The sequence below is a fragment of the Mastigoproctus giganteus genome, chromosome 7 (assembly GCF_048544385.1).
Source record: "Mastigoproctus giganteus isolate SK-2022 chromosome 7, ASM4854438v1, whole genome shotgun sequence".
Classification (NCBI taxonomy): domain Eukaryota; kingdom Metazoa; phylum Arthropoda; class Arachnida; order Uropygi; family Thelyphonidae; genus Mastigoproctus; species Mastigoproctus giganteus.
In genome coordinates, this window is record NC_143581.1 from 216850334 (window position 1) to 216873572 (window position 23239).

The 23239-nt window shown below is 37.4% G+C and overlaps 1 protein-coding gene across 4 annotated transcripts in view; it reads left to right on the forward strand.

The window, feature by feature from the left end:
- The window catches only part of LOC150083681 (extracellular matrix organizing protein FRAS1-like), an 866422-nt gene that overhangs the window by 217556 nt on the left and 625627 nt on the right, over positions 1-23239 (forward strand). For all 4 annotated transcript variants that reach the window (XR_016547213.1, XM_090378121.1, XM_090378123.1 and 1 more), the window contains exons 20-21: positions 4724-4867; positions 18465-18620. Coding sequence is in view for 3 of the 4 variants with exons in the window: in XM_090378121.1 (XP_090234247.1) it covers positions 4724-4867; positions 18465-18620 (300 nt within the window). In the remaining variant the exon portion in view is untranslated. The remainder of the gene's footprint in view (positions 1-4723; positions 4868-18464; positions 18621-23239) is intronic.

Consider the following 23239-nt stretch of genomic DNA (forward strand, 5'->3'; position numbering starts at 1 on the left):
CCTTTAGGCACTTCAGATCACAACTTGGTGATTGTCTCTTCTCCAATGGAGCCTTTATCTCGTGGCTATTCCCAACCTCATGTTGTTTGGCATTACAAGAATGCAAAATGGGATGACCTGTGAGATTTCTTTTCTTTTTCTTGGTCGGATTACTGTTTCAAAACATCTGATGTCAACGTTTGCTCAGATCGTGTCAGTGAAATTATTCTTGCAGGAATGGAATCCTTTATCCCACACTCCACTTTAAAATCTCGTCCTTTATCTAAACCTTGGTTTTCCAATAAATGTGCTAAGGCTGTTCAAGGGAAAAATGTTGCTTATCGTAATTGGCTTGTTTCTAATTCTTCCGTTTCATTTTCTGCCTACACCAAAGCTCGTAACAATTTTAAAGTATTTATTAATCAGTTCAAACTAGAGTTTGAACAGGCTAAGAGTAGAAAACTTGCTTCTTGCCCTAATGGTAGCCGAGCATTCTGATCTGTTGGCAAAGCTATTGGCCGCAACTTTTGCCCACCTCTGTCCAAACCAGATGGTTCTGTTGTCACTTCAGCCAAGGACAAAACTGAATTGCCAGCATCCCATTTTTCTTCCAACTCATGTATTAATGATCTTGGTAAAACACCTCCCACCATTTGCAACACGTTCCATTCAGTGCTTCCTGTGGTCTTCCATCAAAAGGATGTCAGAAGGATTTTGACGAATCTTGATGCTAAGAAAGCAGGTCCCGATGGTATTTCTCCACTTGTTCTCAAAACCTGTGCTCCTGAACTACTCCTATTCTTTGCCGCCTTTTTTCACTTTCTTATTCCAAAGGTGTTTTTCCTTCTGCTTGGAAATTTGCTCACATCCAGCCAGTTCCTAACATAGCCTACTAATTTGCCTCCAATGTATGTTGTAACTGAGCACTTGATATCACCACTATTACCCTTTATGCAAATTTGTCATTTACATTATGAACATGGACAATATGGGATCATTGGACAAGTAATAAATGTATCAGTTAACGTAGTTTCTGCCATAGCAGAATACGATAGTTTATCAATTACCTAGAGAATTAGATGACGACTATGCCATCAGTGTACATATAAAACAGAATCATACATAAATCATCATATCTACAAGGATGTGTGCAAAAGAAAATAGTGAAAATATGGTTACGGTATTTGATAAATTCACCTTTGTGTAAATTCTACAGCAAGTGAGTGACCATTTCTTGGGGACAAATGATGATAGTGAACAGAAACATTCAGATGAAATTGTGGAACCTGTCAACAATGATGATGAACTGTTGTTAATTCAACAACAAACATTATTATGGTCTGAAGATAAATATTTATGTATAGCACCGGGTCAGAAATCATCTCCAACAAGTTTCATATTTGATATACATGCAGAAGAACTTTCTTTTCCAAAATTACTCCTTTTATGATGGCATCAAGCAAAATTCGTAGATCTGATCATTATGGAGTAACTCCCCAACATTTGCTATATATGGCAATGAAAATTATGCAAATGCATACTACAGAAAATTTGAAAATTGCATTTAAATCAGTAGGAATAACGGCTAACATTACTTGTTCTATATTGGAATTGAAAGAATTTATAAAGAAGTCACTAGAGTCTAACTTGACATTTCTAAAATCAATTCCCAATTCAGCATATTATTGGAGTCAACGTAAACGAGATGTGCTTGCCATGATTCGTCAATTAGGAAAACCTACAATGTCCTTGACGTTGAGTGCGTGTGAACCAACATGGCCCGTATTACTATGTATGTTCTACAAATTCAGATGTAAATGAGAAATTACAACTAACAAAGTTATGGATCTACCTTATATGGAAAGAGCTACATTAATAAATGAAGATCCCGTAACATGCATCATATACTTTAATAAAATTGTTGAGAATATACTCAAAATTTAAAATCAAAAACCTATAGTCCTTTTGGGAAATATTATGTTGTGAATTTCTTTAAACATATTGAATTTCAACATCGAGGAAGTCCACATGCACATATATTATTATGGATGAACAATGCACAATTGGAAGAAAAAGAAGGTGGGATGGAAGAAGCAATCCAAATGATATGTTCTATAGAGAAAACTTCAGATTATTCAAATTTACAGGAACATAAACATACTTTTACCTTATTACTATTGTGGATTATTGCAGACACAGAGTGAAATGGAGACGGAATAAATAATGACAAGTTTAATATTAATTTGAAAATACACATATATTAAATTAGATACATACAAAAGCTTTCGGTTAGTTTGTTAACCTTCATCAGTCAAACTGACAAACTGAGTGTGGAACATGAGGGCGTGTACATGTCATGTATATGAACTGCTTGATGTGATGTGATTGTTAATTGTTGAAGCCTGTGGCTGTGACACATGTGAATGTTGCCAATGTTTGTCATTCTTCAAAATGGTTGCTTCAATGATAGGGTGGACACGACATCCACTGCTCCTGTTGACTGAGGCATTACAGCATGTGATGTTCAACGACTCCAACCAGGAGTGTCGCCGGTAGTGGCGGGACCTATCTGCAATCACGACATTGTGGTGGGTTGACCAGACGTGTTCGGCAATGGCCGAGTGTTCTATGTCCACTAAGCGGATAGCTCTTTCGTGTTCCGAAAGACGTTTTCCGAGCCATCTCCAAGTTTCCCCAATGTAGCAACTAGTGCAGTCACTGCAAGAGATGCAGTAGACTAGACCACTTTGTAGTAAGGTGGGAACTGGTGTTTTCGCTTTAGAGATGAGGGATCGTAACTTTCTGATTTTAGGACCCTAGAAACCTGTTGTAATAGGTTTGGGTAGTATGGGATAAAGGCGCTCGCGGTGAGTCATTACTTTGTTCCTGTTGGTCGCTATGTGGTCGTAACCAAAAGCTTTTGTATATCTAATTTAATATATGTGTGTTTTCCAATTAATATTAAACTTGTCATTATTTATTCTGTCTCCATTTCACTCTGTGTCTACAATAATCTACAATAGTAATAATGAATACAGAGCGCACAGGCCTCTTTAATCATATACTTTTACCTGTTATAAAAATAATAACACAAACCGATGCAAATGTTGATTTTAAGCACCTTTTTGGTCATTGCCACAAACTCGTATATTGATACTGATGGCCAGAATCGAAGATCAGCTTATCGCAAAAAATATCGTAAAATGCACAACTCATTAGAATTGGATAATCATGTTAATTTCGAAGAATTGTTTAAATCAAATCAATGACAATCAGAAGAAGAATATCTAAATATTTTGAGGGCTGGTGTCAAACAACCATGTGTATGTCTTAAATGCAAATTAGAAGAGAAATTTATGAATAACTACAATCATTGAATTTTAGGAGTGATAAAATCATAGAAGAATATAACTTATTATAGAAGAATATTCATGTGCAGCATATGTAGTTGAATGTGAATAAAACTAACAGAGGAATAAGCAACCTGCAATGGAAAATTATAGAGCTACGAGAAGAATATCCTGATATTGAACTGATGTAATGCGAGCATTAAGTGTAGATGTATTGAATTCTGTGGAGATGAGCTCACAAGAGGCAGCTTGGTGTTTATTGCGATACCCAATGTCCGTGTCTTCAATAGCAATTGAATACGTTGGGGGAGGGAAATAATATAATTTTATTTTTAACTGCAATTCATAGAAAATTACTACCTTTCCTCGTGTATCTCTTATTTAGATTTTTTCAAAAAGTGGGGCCTCACACAAGGCCCCACTTTTTGCCACCTGACTGCTGTACACTGTATATCTCACAGAAGATTCTCAGGATTATGAGGGTAATTTCCTTTGTTTCCCCTTAATCAGCGTCCAGTACTTTTTACATATGTAATGCATAACACACACACACACACACACACACACACACACACACACACACACACACACACACACACACACACACACACACACAATTTTACTTAAGTGTTCTATGTTATCTATTCTGTTAAACAGAAATTTCAAGATATAGTGATTTCTTCTAAATTTAAGATTATAAGTTCAAATCTTCAGTTAAAAAGTACATTTTATTTATATATCTTATGTAATTTCTATTCTAGTCATTATTTAATAATAGAGGGTAAATCAAAACTAGTTTCACAAGTTTGCTGCCCTTATAACTTTTTACTATATTTATATAAACATAACACTGTACTAGGATAAAATTGGAACACCCCCAGAGTTGTAGTGAGAGTAACAGTTAAAACATTTTGATGTGACTTATTGCAGGGATAAAACAGACATCACAGTGGTAATCAACTTCTGCACTGGTTGTCATGTCTGTTTACATTACAACAGCACCATAGGTGGTTATTTCAGTAACCATTAACAAGCAACCATTAACATTAACAGTAACCATTAACAATGAGCATGAAAACTGACTAATTCTGTTCATTTTTATCCCTGTCAGTACATAACTGTAGTGAACACATTTACAAATTTTTAAATGTGGGGCTGCTTTTTACTTATCCTGTATTCTCTGTCTTATTTAATCTGAAGTTTTTCTCGCTGATATTACAAGCAAAAATTAATGTAAACTCAACTTAAAAATTATATGATCCAGTTGGGCCGTTTTTTTTTTTCTAGGAAGAAAATACCATTGAAACCATTTATTTAAATGTAATTTTGTTAATTCAGTATTAAATAAATAAAATTCATATAAACTGATTTTCACTTATTTTGTTTTTCAAAAGGCTGCCATCCCTCTTGCTCAGCTTGTTATGGTTGGGGAAGTGATAAATGCATCTCGTGCTCTTTTGGCGCAGCATTTCATTCTGGACATTGCAAAGCACAGTGTGATATTGGAGGTTATTTAAATCTGGAGGGAACATGCAAAGGTAAGCATAGCCAAATTTTGTAAGAATGTTATGAGCAAAGTTTAATGATAATACTCTGACAAAAAAAACATGAAATCAATGTATGTATAAGTGACAGTTAAGAGGATGTTTTATTTTCTTATTATGAGAATGATATTTTATATACAGCCACTCCCTGACTTACTCAAGGGTTGCATTCCACGGAGCCGACCGGGCTAGCCGAGTGGGTAAAGTACCTGCCCGGCAACCCAAAGGTCGCGGGTTCGATTCCCGCCTCGGGCTTGGATCAAAGTACTGTAAAAACCTTGGGAGGTGCAATATGGCCACAGAAGCCGATGCGCCAACAACTACCAAAATCAAAATCAAATCAAATCGCATTCCACGGAACTCTAAGTCAAATTTTACGTAAGTCGGAATTTCTCAAAATGCTTATGCAGCACTCGCAACTATGTGTGCTGAATTTGCTTGAAGCAAAAAAGAAATGTTCGATGAACATGTAAATAGAATTATTTATTCAATTTTTTTTTTATCTCATGCACAGAAAAAATTACAAAAGTGTACAAAATTACAAAAATATAAAATTACAAAAAGAGAGAGGAGATAGGCATAACGGCAGCAAGTTTTACCTTTTGATCATCATTGCCAGAATCAACGTGTCCAGCTTGTAAGCATGCTGCTGCGGAAGTTGAGGGCTATGAAGATTTAGGAGGGGTTTTTTCCAACACATCACAAAATTTCTCTGCAGCTGCAGAATTGGCACTGGTGACTTCACCACATACTTTAATGTTTTGGAAACCAGAGCGATGCTTGAACCTATTAACTCACCCATTGATTGCCACGAACTTGGCTTGTGGTTCGCTGTACTTATCCTTAATATCTTCATAAATACTTCTTGCTTTTGCTTGATTGGCCATTGCACTCAGGGGCATTTGCCTCTGAATCTGATTTTCCATCCGTATTATTAATAGCTTTTCCATCTTCGATATAGCACTTGAATGCTGTTTTATGATCATGTTGATCTTAAATGCGATGATCCTTTAACATGTTCTTTTATATGCGCACTGTCCCTTAAAATAGTATACTGTTGAAACAGCAAGACCTAATTCTGTGCAATAGATGACAAACTTTGTCCTGCTTCATACTTCTTGATTAATCATCATTATTTCTAAATCAGTTTTGTTTCATTTCCTAGCACTGGCAGCACTTGCACTTTCCATTGGTCCCTTTCCCTTCACCATTGTAATAAGTAAATAGGAATGAAGAGAAGATTCTGAAAATTTATTCATGTTTTTAATATGATTGAAGATATGAGTGAAGGGGAACTCATTTCATCATAATCCCATAACGTAAAACCCCACAGAATTCCAGTTATCCGTATTATCACAAATGCAATAAGATCGGGTTTAATATCTGTTTATAATAGTTTGTGCTAACAGAAAAGCCCAATAAACCGGAAAGTGCAAATTGTTTTTATTGTTTTATTGTAGTGATCTCCAGAAATGTGCTTTAGAAAAATATTACAAAGGCATTCAGAATTGATTGTTATAAAGGAACATATGATAACGATGAAAGCATAGTGCAATTTCCATTATAAAAATGACCTTTTAGAGAGATAAATAGATTAGTTATATTGCGAAAATTTCCAAGGTCTTGGAACAAATTACCAAAAAAAAAACCAATGTGTTACTGGGTTCACATTATAATGTTTTCAAGATACCTCCATTTATTCCTATGGGATTCAAAATACATATCCACGATTTTTTTAAGTTTGCACCGGCCGGCAAAAACTTAAGTAAAGTCGAATTTCTCTAAGTCGAGTATTACTTAAGCTGGGGAGTTCCTGTATACCCATATTGTACTATTATATCTCAAGTTTGGCATACAAGGTTCAAAGTACACAAGGAACTTACAACTTAATTAATATTCATATTAGACAAATGGAGTAGGTAAGCAAATATGACTGTATTATTATGAGGTACTTTAGTTTTCCAGTGGTAGAGTGAGATGATTGCTAACACAGCCAGTGCATATTTAAGGATCAGTTAGGAAGACGGCTGATTAAATATCAACATGTTAGAGATGCCACATGGAGGAGTACTATTTTTGGCCCCATTTTTACTAAGGATTCAACTGATATAGAGAATTTCTGCATTAAGGAACCATTAGTTGTGATTATAGTGTATTAATGTGGGACTTTCATTACTAATATTATTGGGAAAAACCCACATGTTCTTTGCAAACAGTAATATGATCTTTTAAAGACACAAAGGGTGATATTCTACATGTTGGCACTAATAGCTTAAGAGTAAGAGATCTGCAGATTTAGATCTGCAAGTAGGAGTATGTTATAGGCCTAATGACTAATGAGTACAACAAACAGTTGTACAGAGTAATAGAATGGGCCAGTAAATCAGATTGTGTTATAATGGGGGATTTAACAAGTACAGGTGAATCTTGAAAAAAAGTCATTAGCTAGGGTTGAATTTGAAAGTGTCTGCAATTATGCCTAGACTCGATAGGAGGGAGTATATGATAACAGCCTTGTCAATCAGTTTGGCCCTGGAGAGATTGTGCAAGGCTCATGAGGTAGAATTTTTTTCAGCGTGGTCTGTGCTTGCTAACAGGAGAGACTGCTTCTACAGGGATGGGATATACTTAAATAGAAAGGGCGCAAGAATATTTGCTGATGCTATTGAGGCAGTGTTAGGTGGGTCAGAAAACTGCTAGTTTGAGGGGGATTCACAGTCTAAAAGGTTAATAGTAGCCGCAGGTAGAAGTGAAAGTGATTCTTGCACTGCTTCTATTAGAACGAGCAGGGCCTGATGGGTAGGGTGCTGGGTGTTTCAGGGACTGGTGGGAGTCATCATGAAACAAAGGATAGACAGGATAGGAAGGGAGGAGGGTTTATGCTGTTAATTAAGAACCACACAATCTAGGGAAGTGCATCCAGTTGACATAGATGGAAAGTGCAATGTTGAGTTAATTTGGTGTGACATAAGCACTGGGAAAGCAAAAATGAGAGTAGGAGTAGGTTATAGGCCTAATGACTCTAATGAGTACAACAAACAGTTGAACAGAGTAATAGAATGGGCCAGTAAATCAGATTGTGTTATAATGGGGGATTTTAACTTCCTAGATATTGACTGCAACTTGTGGCTTGGTCACTTGCACACTAGCAAGACTTTTGTGGATTTATTGGATGATTGTTTTCTACAGCAACACATTAGAGAGGCAACCAGAGGGAGTAACACTCTTGATCTGGTTATCAGCAGTGATTATTCATGCATTAAGAATTTGCAGATAAAGGAGCAACTACATGGCAGTGATCACAGTGTACTGATGTGGGATTTATTTAAAGATATAATTACCATCAGGGGTAAAGGAAAGAGTGTTTACTTCCATAAAGGTGACTACAGTGGTGTCAGACAGTTTTTAATATCTGTACAGTGGGATCAACTGATTTTACCAACAGCAAATTCTAAGTGGGAAGCATACAAAAAACTAATTGTGGAAGCTACTAGGCTAGGCTTTTCTTATCAATTAAGAAATATTGTTCAAGGTATAGGGCTAAGTGGATATCAGTTGAACTAATGAGACTCGTGGCAGAAAAAAAAAAAAGTCACGGGATGCATATAAATTATCAGGTGACACAGAAGCCTATGGCAGATACGAGCTAGTCTTTAATCAAGTCACAAAGACAAGCGAAGGCAGATTATGAGAAATCTTTGGCAAAAGATGCTAAGAAAAACAGCAAGGACTTCTTTACTTATATAAACTCTAGAAGGAAAGGGATGCATCAGATTGATCCATTTAATATCGATGGTTCGGCTGTTGATGATCTTGCTCAGATAGCCGATAATCATCTGAATGAGTATTTTGCATCTAAAATTACACATGAGGAGTTATTAAGGGAGAAAAATGCCAGACGTTTATCAAACTGGAAAAGGGTGCTTATTGATTTTGTAATAACTAAGAGCAAAGTGAAGGAGAAATTGTTCAAGGGAAGTAAGTAGGGTGGATGGGATCTATCCAGTTATATTAAAGGAGCTGGCAAAGGAAGTAAGTAAACCCTGAAACATAATTATGAGAGAATCCTTGGACTCTAAGGGTGACACGAGTAATTACAGAACTGTTAGTTTAACTTCTGTTCCGGGCAAAATAATGGAGTCACTGGTTAAAGATGCATTGCAGGATCATCTACACAAGACTGCAATAATAATTCAGACACAGCATGAGTTTGTTGAGTGAAAGTCTTGTCTGAAAAATACGATTGGATACTATAATGTGGTTACAAAGGAACTGGATGCAAAAAATAATTTTGATATCATATACTTGGATTTCAGGAAAGCTTTTGATAATATTGCACATGGAAGACTCTGGTACAAATTGGAGCAGTATGGTATTAAGGGTAAGTTACTGCAATGGATAAAAGGGTGGTTGAGTTGGAGAAGACAGAAAATGGTAATCAGTGGACGCTGCTCTTTGTGGACTAATGTTATTAGTGAAATCCCGCAGGGTTCGGTGTTGGGCGCACTGTTGTTTTGTATATTTATCAATGATATTGATGAAGGTATATCAGGCTTATGGTCGAAGATTGCAGATGATACAAAGGTTGGCAGGGTTATTAATGACAGTAATGGCAGTGTGCTACTGCAACAGGATCTAGAAAATTTGGGCAGATGGGCTCGGAGGTGGCAACTGAAGTTTATCATTGACAAATGGAAAGTACTGCATATGGGTAGAAGTAATCTCAGAGAAACGTACCAACTGTGTGGTACTACACTTAGGGGGGGGGTTGAAAATGAAAAAGAACTGGGAGTAATTGTGCAGTCAGATATGAAGTTTTCTGAGCAATGCAGACAGGCTGCCAGAGCAGGTCATGGGGTATTGTGAATGATATGGAGGAATTTTGCTAGTAGGGAAAAGGAGGTGATTATCCCTTTGTATATGACAATGGTCAGGCCATGATTTTGAGTACTGCATACAGGTCTGGAAGCCTCATTTTAGGAAGGATATTGAATTACTTGAGCATGTTCAGAAAAGGGTGACAAAACAAGATTAATAAGGGGAATGAAGGGGTCCTCTTACCAAGCAAAGCTTAAGTTCTGCAAATTGCAGCGTCTGGAGACTAGGCACCTGAGAGGTGATCTGATTGAGGTGTATAAGGCCTTGAATCGGTTGAGCATGATGAATTCTGATGGGATTCTTCCACTTGCTCAGATTACTAACCTAAGCCACTTCCTGAACAGATTACTAAGGGTTAGTAATCTGAGCAAGTGGAAGAATAAATTCAAATTTAGGAAAGACAGTTATAGAATAGACGTGTGGAAATTTGCCTTTTTCCAGCAGGTGGTTAATTGTTGGAACATACTTCCATCTGTCTTTGTGGAATTTGATACCTTAAATAAATTCAAGGAGGAACTGGGCAAACGTTTAGAGGGAATGGATGTCTGAAATTGTTTTTTTTTTTTTTTTTTTTGGCCAATGCTACATAAGCTCATACCCTGTCTTTCTTGCATCACATTTTTTTTTTTTTTTTATGTAAACCTCAAACACGAGAGGTATTAGAACCTATAGTACTTAGTACCGTGCTTGGGTTGGAGGTTGAGAAGACGAAAGAAGATATTTGTTAACATTGGACTTGAACTTCTGTAGACTGTAATTTTCAGGAAATACGTATGAAGGAAGGTTATTCCAGAAAACGGCAGTTGAATAAATAAATGAGGAAGATGAAAAGTTGGTTCTGTGAGTTTGAAGTTGGACAGTAAATGGATGTTGGCTGGTAGCTGTACGTGTTTGGACTGTTTTGAAAGAGAGGGCGGGAATTATAGAAGCCAACCCAGAAGAACAGTGTACATGGAAGTATCTGTAGAAGAGGCATGCAGCAGAAACAGTACATCTATGAGACAGCGAGTGGAGAGACTCTGTTAGAGATGAATCATTAATTAACCTAACTGCCCTCTTCTGAATGGAATCAAGGAGCCTGAGAGAGGTTTTGGGAGCACCACCCCATATGTGGGAACAATATTCCATGGCAGGGCAGATTTCTGATTTATACAGAGTGAGCAGCTGTTTAGAAGAAAAGTAATGCCGAGAGCGAAAGAGAAAACCAAGTTTTTTAGATGCAGAGGAAGCAATATTTGTAATGTGCTTGTGCCAAGAGAGATTTGAAGTCAGGGTAATCCCCAAAAGAGAGATATCATTTTGCCAAGAAATCGGAGTATCACTAAAGGTAAGTAAAGGAGCAGAAGAATCCTTTTTGCGAGATATAAGACAAGACTGAGTTTTAGAAGGGTTGAAATCAACTAAGTTGTCTTTGCCCCACTGGAGAATTACCTGAAGATCAGCATTTAAGGAATTGGTAGCAGATTTTCGAGAAGTTGAAGCTGATTGAACAGGGCAAGGTTTCTCAAAATGGAAAGTGGAATGTAATGTGCTGTCATTGGCAAAACTATGAATAGGATTTCCAGTCAATGGAAGAAGGTCATTAATATACAAGAGGAAAAGAGTGGGGGAAAGAACTGGACCTTGGGGAACACCGGCATTAGTGGAGAAGTTAGAAGACAGAGAGCCATCTTCCATCACCCTCAGTGAGCGCTCAGAGAGAAAACTGGATATCCAATTACTAAAAATAGTTGGCAAACCATAAGATGGAAGTTTGTTTAGAAGACCTTTATGCCAAACACGATCAAAAGCCTTTGAGATGTCAAGAGCAACTACCTTTCCATTGAATTATTCCATAAATGGGTAACATAAGCCAGAACATCACCCAGTGGAACGACACTGATGGAATCCATACTGGCAATCGTTGATCAAATGGAAGGTTTCTAGGTAGTTTACGAGTTGGCCATTAATTGATTTCTCCATTACTTTAGAAAGAGTAGAAGTAATTGCAATGGGACGATAATTGGATGGGAGGGATTTGTCATCCTTTTTAGGAACTGGCTGGATATGAGCAAATTTCCAAGCAGAAGGAAAAAGACCTTCGGAATAAGGTGAAAAAAAGGTGGCAAAAAATAGGAGTAAGTTCAGGAGCACAGGTTTTGAGAACAAGTGGAGAAATACAATGGAGCTTTCTTAGCATCAAGATTCGTCAAAATCCTTCTGACATCCTTTTGATGGAAGACCACAGGAGGCATTGAATGGAGCATGTTGTGAATGGCGGGAGGTGTTTTACCAAGATCATTAATATATGAGTTGGAAGAAAAATGGGATGCTAGGAGATCAGCTTTATCCTTGGCTGAAGTGACAACAGAACCATCTGGTTTGGACAGAGGTGGGAGCAGAGATGGGCAAAAGTTGCGGCTCATGGCTTTGGCAAAGGACCAGAATGCTGTGCATTTCAAATATAATGCTGTTTTGATAATTAACGAGATAGTATCGGTGTAAATACACCATTGTTAACCCATAAACTTGAACTACGTATGTAGCGTAGAGGGCATCGTTTTAATTGTATCTCATATTGTGGTTGCCTTCACAGCGAGATAGCTGCTATTGCATTACTTCAAATAAATAACACTTCTCTAGCAGAGAAGACTACTGTTATTTATTTTCAGCAGTACCACCACCCAGATGATCATTTCGAGGCTATTGTGAATTTAATGTGAAAAAAAACTCATTGGACCAGATCTATTAAATCAAACAAATGAATTATAAAATTCAAACCACTTGTTCAAACCATTATTAGACTTAGAAAAGCAAAAAGGTAGAGGGAAAGTAATAGTAGTAGTGGAAGAGGAAAAGAAACATGTTGAAGAATGAAAGGGACAGTAACTCTTCAACTCACACCACTAAAAAACTCAAATTCCTCCAATAGGTAACGCTTCCCCAGTAGAGAAGACTGTTTTTACCCATTCTCGGAAACTCTGTGAATATCAGGCTCCCCAGATATGTTTAAAGGCTATTGGCCTATCATCAGTGGGTGGGCGGGTACCCTGGTAATGCAACATGCCATCACAGTTGCAAAGTTATATCTACAATATGAGAGATGCCAAAAGGGTGTGATAGTAATGTATTTTGAAAACGAAATGCACAGGGCATAATCCTTATGGGTTTTGATAATTAACTATATAGTATTGGTGTAAATACACCATAGTTAACCCATAAACTTGAACTATGTATGTAGCTTAGAGGGAATCATTTTAATTGTATCATATGCAATAGCAGCTATCTCATTGTGAAGGCAACCACAATATGAGATACAATTAAAACGATGCCCTCTTCGCTACATATGTAGTTCAAATTTACGGGTTAACTATGGTGTATTTACACGATACTATATAATTAGAATTCGTAGAGGCATATGATGCAAGAAAGCAAGCTTATACAGCATTGGCCAAAAAAAAAAAAATGCTTCCCATTTCACCTATCGATTCGCTCCAGAAGTTTGTCCAGTTCTTCCTTGAATTTGTTTAAGCTATCAACTTCCACAACGACAGATGGAAGTTTGTACCAGCAATCAACCACCCACTGGCAAAATTTCTGCACATCTATTCTACAACTGTCTTTCCTCAATTTATGCCACCTCAGGTGCGTAATCTGAACAAGAGGAAAATTTCCATCAGCATTGAGCTTGCTCAAACAGTTCAAGGCCTTATACTTCTCAGTCAGATCATCTCGCAGGTGCATTGTCTCCAGATGCTGCAATTTGCAGAACTTAGATCCTTTCTTGGCAAGAGCAATCTTTTTCTTCCCCTCACTAATCTCGTTGCCCTTCTCTCTACTTGTTCCAGCAGATCTACATCCTTTCTAAAATATGGCCTCCAGACCTGATGCAGTACTCTCAAGGTGTGGTCTTACCATTTCCTTATACAAAGGAATAATCATTTCCTTATCCCTGCTAGCAAAATTCCTGTATATCATTGACAAAACCTCATTTTCCCAATAATGCAGACAGCCTGCTCTGTCTGCATTGCTGGGAAAACCTCATATATGACTGCACTACCCCCAGGTCCTTTTCATTCTCCACTTCCCTGAGTGTACTACCGCAAAGTTGGTACATTTCTCTGGGGTTACTGCTACCCATATGCAGTACTTTGCATTTGTCAATGTTAAACTTCAGTTGCCACATTTCAGCCCAATCTGCCTAACTTTTCCAGATCCTGTTTCAGCAGCATACTGTCATTACTGTTATTAACAACTCTCCCAACATTTGTATCATCTGCAAACTTGGACATTAAGTCTGATATGCCTTCATCAATATCATTGATAAATATACAAAACAACAATGGGCCCAACAGTGAACCCTTGAGGATGCCACTAATAACATTAGACCTCAAAGAAGTGTCCATTGATTACCACTTTCTGTTTTCCACTCAAACATCCTTTTATCCATTGTAGCAACTTTCCTTTAATGCCAAACTGCTCCAATTTGTATAGTAGTCTTCCATGTGCAACAGTATCAAAAGCTTTCCTGAAATCCAAGTATATGATGAAAATTATTTTTTGCATCCAGTTCCTTTGTGGTAGTATCCATATATCATAGTATCCATGAAATTGGACAGACAAGACCTCCCCTTAACAAACCCATGCTGGCTGTGTTTCAAATATAACTGCATTCTTGTCTAGATGATCGTGCACCGCTTCTTTAACCAGTGACTCCATTATTTTCCCTATGATAGAAGTTAAACTAACTAGTCTGTAATTACTTTTGTCACCCTTAGATTCCCCTTTGTGAATTGGGGATACATTTGCACATCTCCAGTCTGTGGGGAACTCCAGTCCAAGGATGCTCTCATAATTATGGCTAAGGGTTTGCATATGTCCTTTGCTGCCTCCTTTAATGTAATTGGATCGATCCCGTCCACCCCAGGTACCCTTGTTATGTTTAACAATTTCTTCTCCATTTTACTCTCAGTTATTACAAAATCATTTAGCTCTCTGTTAGTTTGGTAAGCTGCTGGCCTCCACTTTCCACAGAATTCTTTGTGTGAATGTAGATGCAAAATTCTTCAGTTTGTCAGCTACCTGAGCAGGATCATCAATTGTCGAATCATTGATATCAGGTGGACTTCCTTCTAGAGTTTACATATGTAAATATGTTTTTGTTGTTTTTCTTTGCATTCTTTGCCAAAGATTTCTCATAATCTGCCTTTTGCTTGCCTAACCTCTTTTGTGAATAGATTACAGACTAGCTTATATCTACCATAGTCTTCGGTCTCTCCTGATAATTTATATGCATCCCATGCAATTTCCTTCTTTGCCACGGATCTCATTAGCTCATCTAACATCCATTGTGGTCTAAACTTTGAACAGTGTTTCATAGTTGGCATGAAAAGCCTACTAGCTTCTAAGATTAATTTCTTGAATAATTAGAACATATAGTACTTTGTACTGTGTGTGAGTTGACAGTTAAGAAGAAGAATGAAGGTACTTGAATTTCCATAAATTTAATTTCTGTAATTTACAGGAAATAAGTGTGAGGGGAGATTGTTTCGGAAAATGGAAGTTAAAGGAATAAATAAGAAAGAACAAAAGTTGGTTCTGTGAATTTGTAGTTGGAGGAAGAAAGGATGCTGATTGGTTGCGGCATGTGGTTGGATTGATTTGGAATTAAAGAAGGCAGAGGGGGAATTAAATAACAATGTCTATGGAGGTTTCTATAGAAAAGGCTTACAGCAGAAACAGAATGCTGTGAGACAGAGGGTGGAGTGACTTTTTAAGAGATGGATCATAAATTAACCTAACTGTCCTGTTTTGAATGGAGTTTATGGAGATGAAGTTATGGGGAAAAAACCCCAGATATGGGAACAGTATTCCATGGTAGGGTGCATTTGAGATTTGTCAAGAGTGAGTAGCTGTTTAGAAGAAAAGTAACATCGACAGTGATAGTGAAAACTCAGTTTTTGAGATGCAGAGGTAGCAATATTTGTAATGAGAATCCTATTGGCAAGATATAAGACAGGACTGAGTCCTATTAAAATTAACTAAAGTCACCTTTGACCCACTGGAGAATTGGTAGCAAATATTTAAAGAAGATGAAGCTGTTTGTGCAGGGTAAGGTCATTAATATGCAAGAGGAAAAGAGTGGGAGAAAGAACTGAACCTTAGGTAACACTAGCATTAGTGGAAAAGGTAGAAGACAGAGAGCAATCTACCATCACTCACAGTGAGTGGTTAGAGAGAAAACTGAATACCCAATTATGGAAACAGTCCACAATCTGTTTGTCCACAAACAGTCCACACAACCATCCCTTTATTCATTGCAGTAACTTGCCCTTAATGCCATACTGCTTCAATATTTACAGCAGTCTTCCATACATTTGCACATCTTCAGTCCGTGGGGACCTCTTCTGAGTCCAAGGATGCTCTCATAATTATGGCTAAGGTTTTGCTTACTTCCCTTGCTGCCTCCTTTATTATAACTGGATAGATTCCATCTACCCCAGGTGCCTTTTTTATGTTTAACTTGAACCATCAAGTTAAACATATGTTAAGTGGACCAATCTGATTCATCCCCTTTCTTCTATAGTTTACATAAGTAAAGAACTCTTTGCTGTTTTTCTTTGCGTCCTTTGCCAAAGATTTCTCATAATCTGCCTTCACCTGCCTAACCTCCTTTGTGACTTGATTACAGACTAGCTTATATCTATCATAGGCTTCTGTGTCGCCTGATAATTTATATGCATCCCATGCATTTGTTCTTCTGTGCCACGAGTCTCATTAATTCATCCGACATCCATTTAGGCCTGAGTTGTGTGTCATTGTCCTTTATCTTTGTTGGATTAGGCATATGGGTCCTAAGAATTCTGCCTGATAAAGAGGATATAAGGTTTTAAATCTTCTTATGCCTTCTTTCTTTTCTCTTTGCCTTTACCACTGGAGTAAACTATGCCATTTAAGGATATAAAATTGAAAATGTGATTTCAGCCAAAAGTTCACTTTTAATTCCCATTAACACATTCTTTCCTTATGTTATTTGGGAAACAGTATTAATTATTTTTGCTTCCTTCTCAGATGTTAGGAATAAGAAAGCAAATAATTGACTTATCAGCATTTGCAACTGTCTCAGTACTTATAATGGTAGATCGCTGTTGCTTAAAAAAGAAATTCATATTTTTTCTATAAATGATGTAGAAAAAAACATTTTATGCTCATACCAAAAACCTAGTATGCATTGTTCAGTTTGCAATTTGTGCATCATTCAACATGCGAGGGGTTTCCGAAAAGTAAGGTATCGCATTTTTTCTCTTGATGACGTTTAATAATATGAAGTTGAAATTACACACCAAGAAAAGAGTGAACATGCACTATTTCTCCACAAAGCCTCCAGTTTTATTGATGCACTTGTCCAAACGATGGATCAGTTTATCAATACCAGAACTGAAGAAGTCTGTGCCCACATGCAGTAACCAAGATCCCACCACCTGATTTGAACTTCCTCATCCATGGTGAAATGGTTTTCTGAAAGGTGTTTTTTCAGAGTTCTGAACAAATGGAAGTCTGAAGTCACTAAGTCTGGGCTATGGGGGGGATCTGACAGAGTTTCTCAACGATTACAGGGCAACCACTCACGAGTGGTGTGGGCATTGTGTGGAGTTGCGTTGTCATGCAACAAAATCATGCCGCTTTTCAGTAGTCCTGGTTGTTTGCGTCGAATGTTGACTTTCAGTTTTTCCAACATTGTGCAGTAAAGCTGTGCATTGATTATTCCTCCCTTTGGCAAGAAATCCAAGATCTTGGTGATCCCAGAACACTGTGGCCATGACCTTTTGGACACTGGGAACAGTTTTGAATTTTTTGCACAAAGGAGATTGTGGATGTTTCCAGGTCATGAAGTCTTGTTTGCTCTCCTGGGTAAAGTGATGAACCCACGTTTCGTGTGCTGTGACTTGAACAGTTGACTTACTCACATTCACTATTTGTGCAATTTCACACAGTTTCACTCGCCTGTTTTCAAGAACGATGCCCTTAATGCGTGCAATGTTGTCTTCTTTATTGTTTGATGAAGGCCTTCCTGCCCGATGTCAATCTTCAATGTCAACACAGCCCGCTTTAAATTCATTTTACCAAAAACACATCTGCTTCTTTGTCATCACCTTTTCACCTTACACAGCAGTCAGTTCATGGTGATTGTCACTTGGTGAAGACGCATTTGTTTGCAAAAAGCGAATACTTCACGAACACTTGTTTTGGACAACACTTGCATGGTAACTGCCATTTTGAAACTGGAATCTGCTGTGAGGCGACAGTACCTGAACACTGCACTAGCGGTCTTTTTGAATGTTATTAATGGATTTATCTGTCCACTGCATTTCATCTCATTCCCTTTCACCATTATTAAGAAAAAAATGTGTTACCTTACTTTTCGGAAACCCCTCGTACATACCATATGTATTGATCACCTACCTTGCATGATATAGACATGGCGCCTCCGTAGCCAGGTGGGAAGGAGCAGCAGTGCGTAGCACACGCTTCTTGATTAGACCGGGGTTCGAGCCCGTCACCACCAAATACGGAGGATGTGGAAAGGTCAGGGAATGACCACCGCATATCCCCGAGCAATATGGCCTTAGTTGCCAATGCTCCTAAAAACCAAATAACAACATGATATAGACATATTTGTACAAGATGTTTTAATTAGCATTCTTTGTTTTTGATTTGAATATTTTAATTACAGCTTGTCATTCCACTTGTAAATCCTGTGTAGCAAATAGCAACAGCAACGACTCCTTGTGTATGTCTTGCAGAGATCCTAGTCATTATCCCTTTGGGAACATTTGTGTATCTGAATGTCAACAGGGTTTTTTCTTAAATAACTATGGTTTCTGTGAAGGTAAGTTCCTTAGATCCACTAAAACAATTTTGTTACTTATATTGGTTTTATCCTTTGTTGCATTTTCATTTAATTCTTAGACATAAATATGCTTTAATTTGCTGAAATGTGCAGAATTATTTCTAAACCATAAAATTTTTATTTTTTGACAACTTTGATGAATAAGTTTTAAAATCATAAAACTATTTTTAGATGTTAATTTCCTTCCCATAAAACATACATCAGAAATAAGCAATATGAGAGGTATTTGAAAAGTTACTGGCCTGCCATATATTTCTTTATTTCAAAATAAAATAAACACTATAATATTAAATTACAAACATATATTTACATATAACACAATTTTTACAGTAATATTTTACATATTATTCATTTTATTTATTTTTATTTTTTAGGATTAAGAAAGACATGTCCATTGAAACCAAAGAAGAGACTTATTAATAATGATGTTGTTTCTAAAGCAAGTATAAGCCCAAATTGTTGCTATCACTGTAGGGAATAGAGTATCCTCAAGACAGCACGATTTAAAAAGTGGGATGAGAGGACATGTATGAATTAACGAAATTCTTAAGTATATCATATACATAAATTTACAGGCCTCACAGTAGAATACACAGAAGAATCTATTATCTAATTAATTCTTGTGAAATTTAGACCGGATTCAAGCTAGATCACCAGCTAGTTGATGATCATGGATTAAACTTGGATTGGTTACTATGATCCAGAAACCAAGAACAGTCCAGTGAGTGGCATCACAAAATACCTCCTAATTGCAAGAAATATTAGAAGCTGGTAATGAGGTGATGGCATAATTTTTTTCGGGGCAAAGGAGGGCGTGATATTTAATTTTCTGTTTATACGCCGGCATGACAACTAAGTCAGTAGAGTTTACAATAAATCGTCAATACAAATATTTATCGTATTTAGTAGTCACGGGCTTGAACCCCAGTCCAATCAAGGAATGCTGGCTATGCACTCTCGCTCCTGACCACTGGGCTGTATTCATTGATCACCTTCAAAAGATAAATTATGGGTGAATACCACTTTTCCTTGCAATTGAAATTTCATAAGCAGTTAGAGGACAACCGTTGTGGCATACTCTCCAGGAGGAACCGTGCTTTTGCTTGACAACATTCCCAGTCACAAGGCTTGTTAACCGTGGTGACAGTCAATAGAATTAGGTTATACATTCTCCATATACAATTAACCTTTGTGTGACATGGCAAAAAAGTGATGTTAATTCTTGTAGTTGAGGAATAGTTTAGGAGAACTAAGTGGTGATAGCGCTATGTAAGGAATCTAGAAATGATTGATAAGGGAGTGCCTTGCATCAAGCGTATACCCTTAGAGGTGACTATGTCTTTCTATAGTAGGCCAGAAACTTCTTAAATGTCTCTTGTTTATAAGGTTATACTGGTTATTTTATTAAATTGATAAACTCTTTTATATAATATTTAAATTAAATATTTTAATTTTTTGGCTCTATTCATTATAAATATAGTCTAAACTTTACATGGGTAAAGTTCTTTCATTTCAAGTGTTTAGATAAATTCTCTTTCCAGTAGAACTTTCTCATTTATATTTATAATTTTAATCACTTCTTTTTTTTTTGGTCCAAAGAATCAAAAAATGGAGATGGGTACACTCAACGTCCACAATAGAGGTTATTTTCAGAACTTAAGCCATTCTTGGTAAGAGGACCCCCTTCTTTCCCCTCATCAGTCTTCTTGCCTTTCTATGAGGCCTCCAGACCTGTATCCAGTACTAACAGCATGGCCTGACCATTGCCTTATACAAAGGTATAATAGTAATAGTAATTATGGCATGTGATGCAAAAAAGCAAGCATATGAGCTTATGTAGCATCGGCCAAAAAAAAAATAAATAAAAAATATTCACAAAACCATTTCCTCTAAATGTTTGTCCAGTTCCTCCTCAAATTTATTTAACGTATCAACTTCTACAATGGCAGATGGAAGTTTTTTCCCGGAATTAACCGCCCACTGGCGAAAGGCAAATTTCTACACATCTGTTCTACAGCTGTCTTTCCTCAATTTGAATTTATGCCCCTTTAGGTTCGTAATCTGACAAAGTGGAAGAAACCCATCAGAATTCAGCATGCTCAACCCATTCAAGGCCTTATACACCTCAATCAGATCACCTTGCAGGTGCTAGTCTCCAGCCACTGCAATTTGCAGAACTTAAGCCTCTCTTGGTAAAAGGACCCCTTTGTTCCCCTCACCGATCTTGTTGTCCTTCTCTGTACACAATCAAGCAACTCTACATCCTTCCTAAAATGAGGCTTTCAGACCCATACATAGTACTCAAGGCATGCCAAATCATTGCCTTATGCAAAGGGACAATCACCTCCTTTTCCCTGCTAGCAAAATCCGTGTATATCACTGAAAAAACCCCATGACCTGCTCTTGCAAACTATCTGCATTGTTCAGAAAACTTCATATCTGACTGCACAATTACTCCCACATCTTTTTCATTTTCTACCACCCTAAGTGTAGTACCACACAGTTGGTATGTTCCTCTGGGGTTACTTATACCAATATGCAGTACTTTGCATTTGTCAATGTTAAACTTCAGTTGCCAATTCTCAGCCCATCTTCCCAAATTTTATAGATCCTGTTGCACTAGCACACTGCCATTACTGTCATTAGCAACCCTGCCAACCTTTGTATCATCTGCAAATTTCGACATTATTCGACATGATGAAGGAATATCAACAATGACATTCACGATGTGCCTTCATCAATATCATTGATAAATATAAAAAACAACAGTAGACCCAACAAAGAACCCAGTGGGACTCCACTAATAACATTAGTCCACGAAGAGCAGCACCCATTGATTACCACCCTCTGTCTTCTCCCACTCAACCATCCTTTTATCCATTGTAGCAACTCACCCTTAATATCATTCTGCTCCAATTTGTACACTAGTCTTTCATGCGCAACAGTGTCAAAAGCTTTCCCGAAATAACATGTATATGTAATCAAAATTATTTTTTGCATCCAATTTCTTTGTAACCACATCATAATATCCAATCATATTTGTCAGACAAGACTTTCCCTTAACAAACCCATGCTATGTCTGAATTATTGCTGCAGTCTTGTCTAGATGATTCTGCAATGCATCTTTAACAAAGTGACTCTGTAATTTTACCCGGAACAGAAGTTAAACTAACTGGTCTGTAATTACTCGTGTCACCCTTCGATCCCAATTTGTGAATTGGGGGTACATTTGCACATCTCCAGTCCATGGGTACCTCTTCTGAGTCCAAGGATGCTCTCATAATTATGGCTAAGGGTTTGCTTAGTTCCTTTGCCCCCCTTTAATATAACTGGATAGATCTCATCCACCCCAGGTGCCTTTCTTATGTTTAACTTCAACAATTTCTGCTTCACTTTGCTCTCAGTTATTACAAAATCAATAAGCACCCTGCTACAATTTGATAACCTTCTGGAATTTTCAATCCTTAATAATTCCTCATGTGTGAATGTAGATGCAAAATACTCATTCAGTTTGTTTGCTATCTGAGCAGCATCATCAACAGTCGAACCATCGACATCAAGTGGACCAATCTGGTTCATCCCCTTCCTTTTTGAGTTTATATAAGTAATGAAATCCTTGCTGTTTTTCTTAGCATCCTTTGCCAAAGATTTCTCGTAATCTGCCTTCGCCTGCCTAACCTTCTTTGTGACTTGATTACAGACTAGCTTATATCTGCCATAGGCTTCTGTGTCGCCTGAAAATTTATAAGCATCCCATGCATTTTTCTTCTCAGCCACGAGTCTCATTAGTTCATTTGACAACCATTTAGGCCTAAACCTTGAATGGGGCATTCGTAGCTGGGTGGGCAGGAGCAACAGTGAATAGCACACACTTCTTGATTAGACTGGGGTTCGAGTCCATGACTAACAAATATGGAGGATGTGGAAAGGTCTGGAAATGACCACCGCATATCCCTGGAGCAATATGGCCTTAGGAATAGTGTTCGAGGAACAATAAACCTCGACCACTATTTCTTAATAGGTATGAAACGTTTAGTAGCTTCCACGATTAATTCATTGAATGCTTCCCACTTAGAATTTGCTGTTGGTAGCATCATCAGTTTGTCCCACTGTACAGAATTTAAAAACTGTCTGAGACCACTGTACTCACCTTTACGGAAGCAAAAACCCTTTCCTTTCCTTTACCCCTGATGGTAATTATATCTTTAAGTAAATTCCATGTCACTACACTGTGATCACTGCCACCTAGTGGTTACTTTATCTGCAAATTCTTAATACACGAATGATCACTGCTGATAACCAGATCAAGATTATTACCCTCTCTGGTTACTTCTCAAACATGTTGCTGCAGAAAACAATCATCCGAGAAATGCACAAAATTTTTGCTAGTGTGTGATTGATCAACCCACAAGTTCCAGTAAATATCTGAGAAGTTAAAATCCCCCATTATAAGACATTCTGATTTACTAGCTCACTCTATTTCTCTGTACAATTGTTCGTTGTTCTCATTCAAGCCATTAGGCCTGTAACACACTCCTACTCTTATTTTTGCTTTCACAATGCTTATGTCACACCAAACTGACTCAACAGTGCACTGT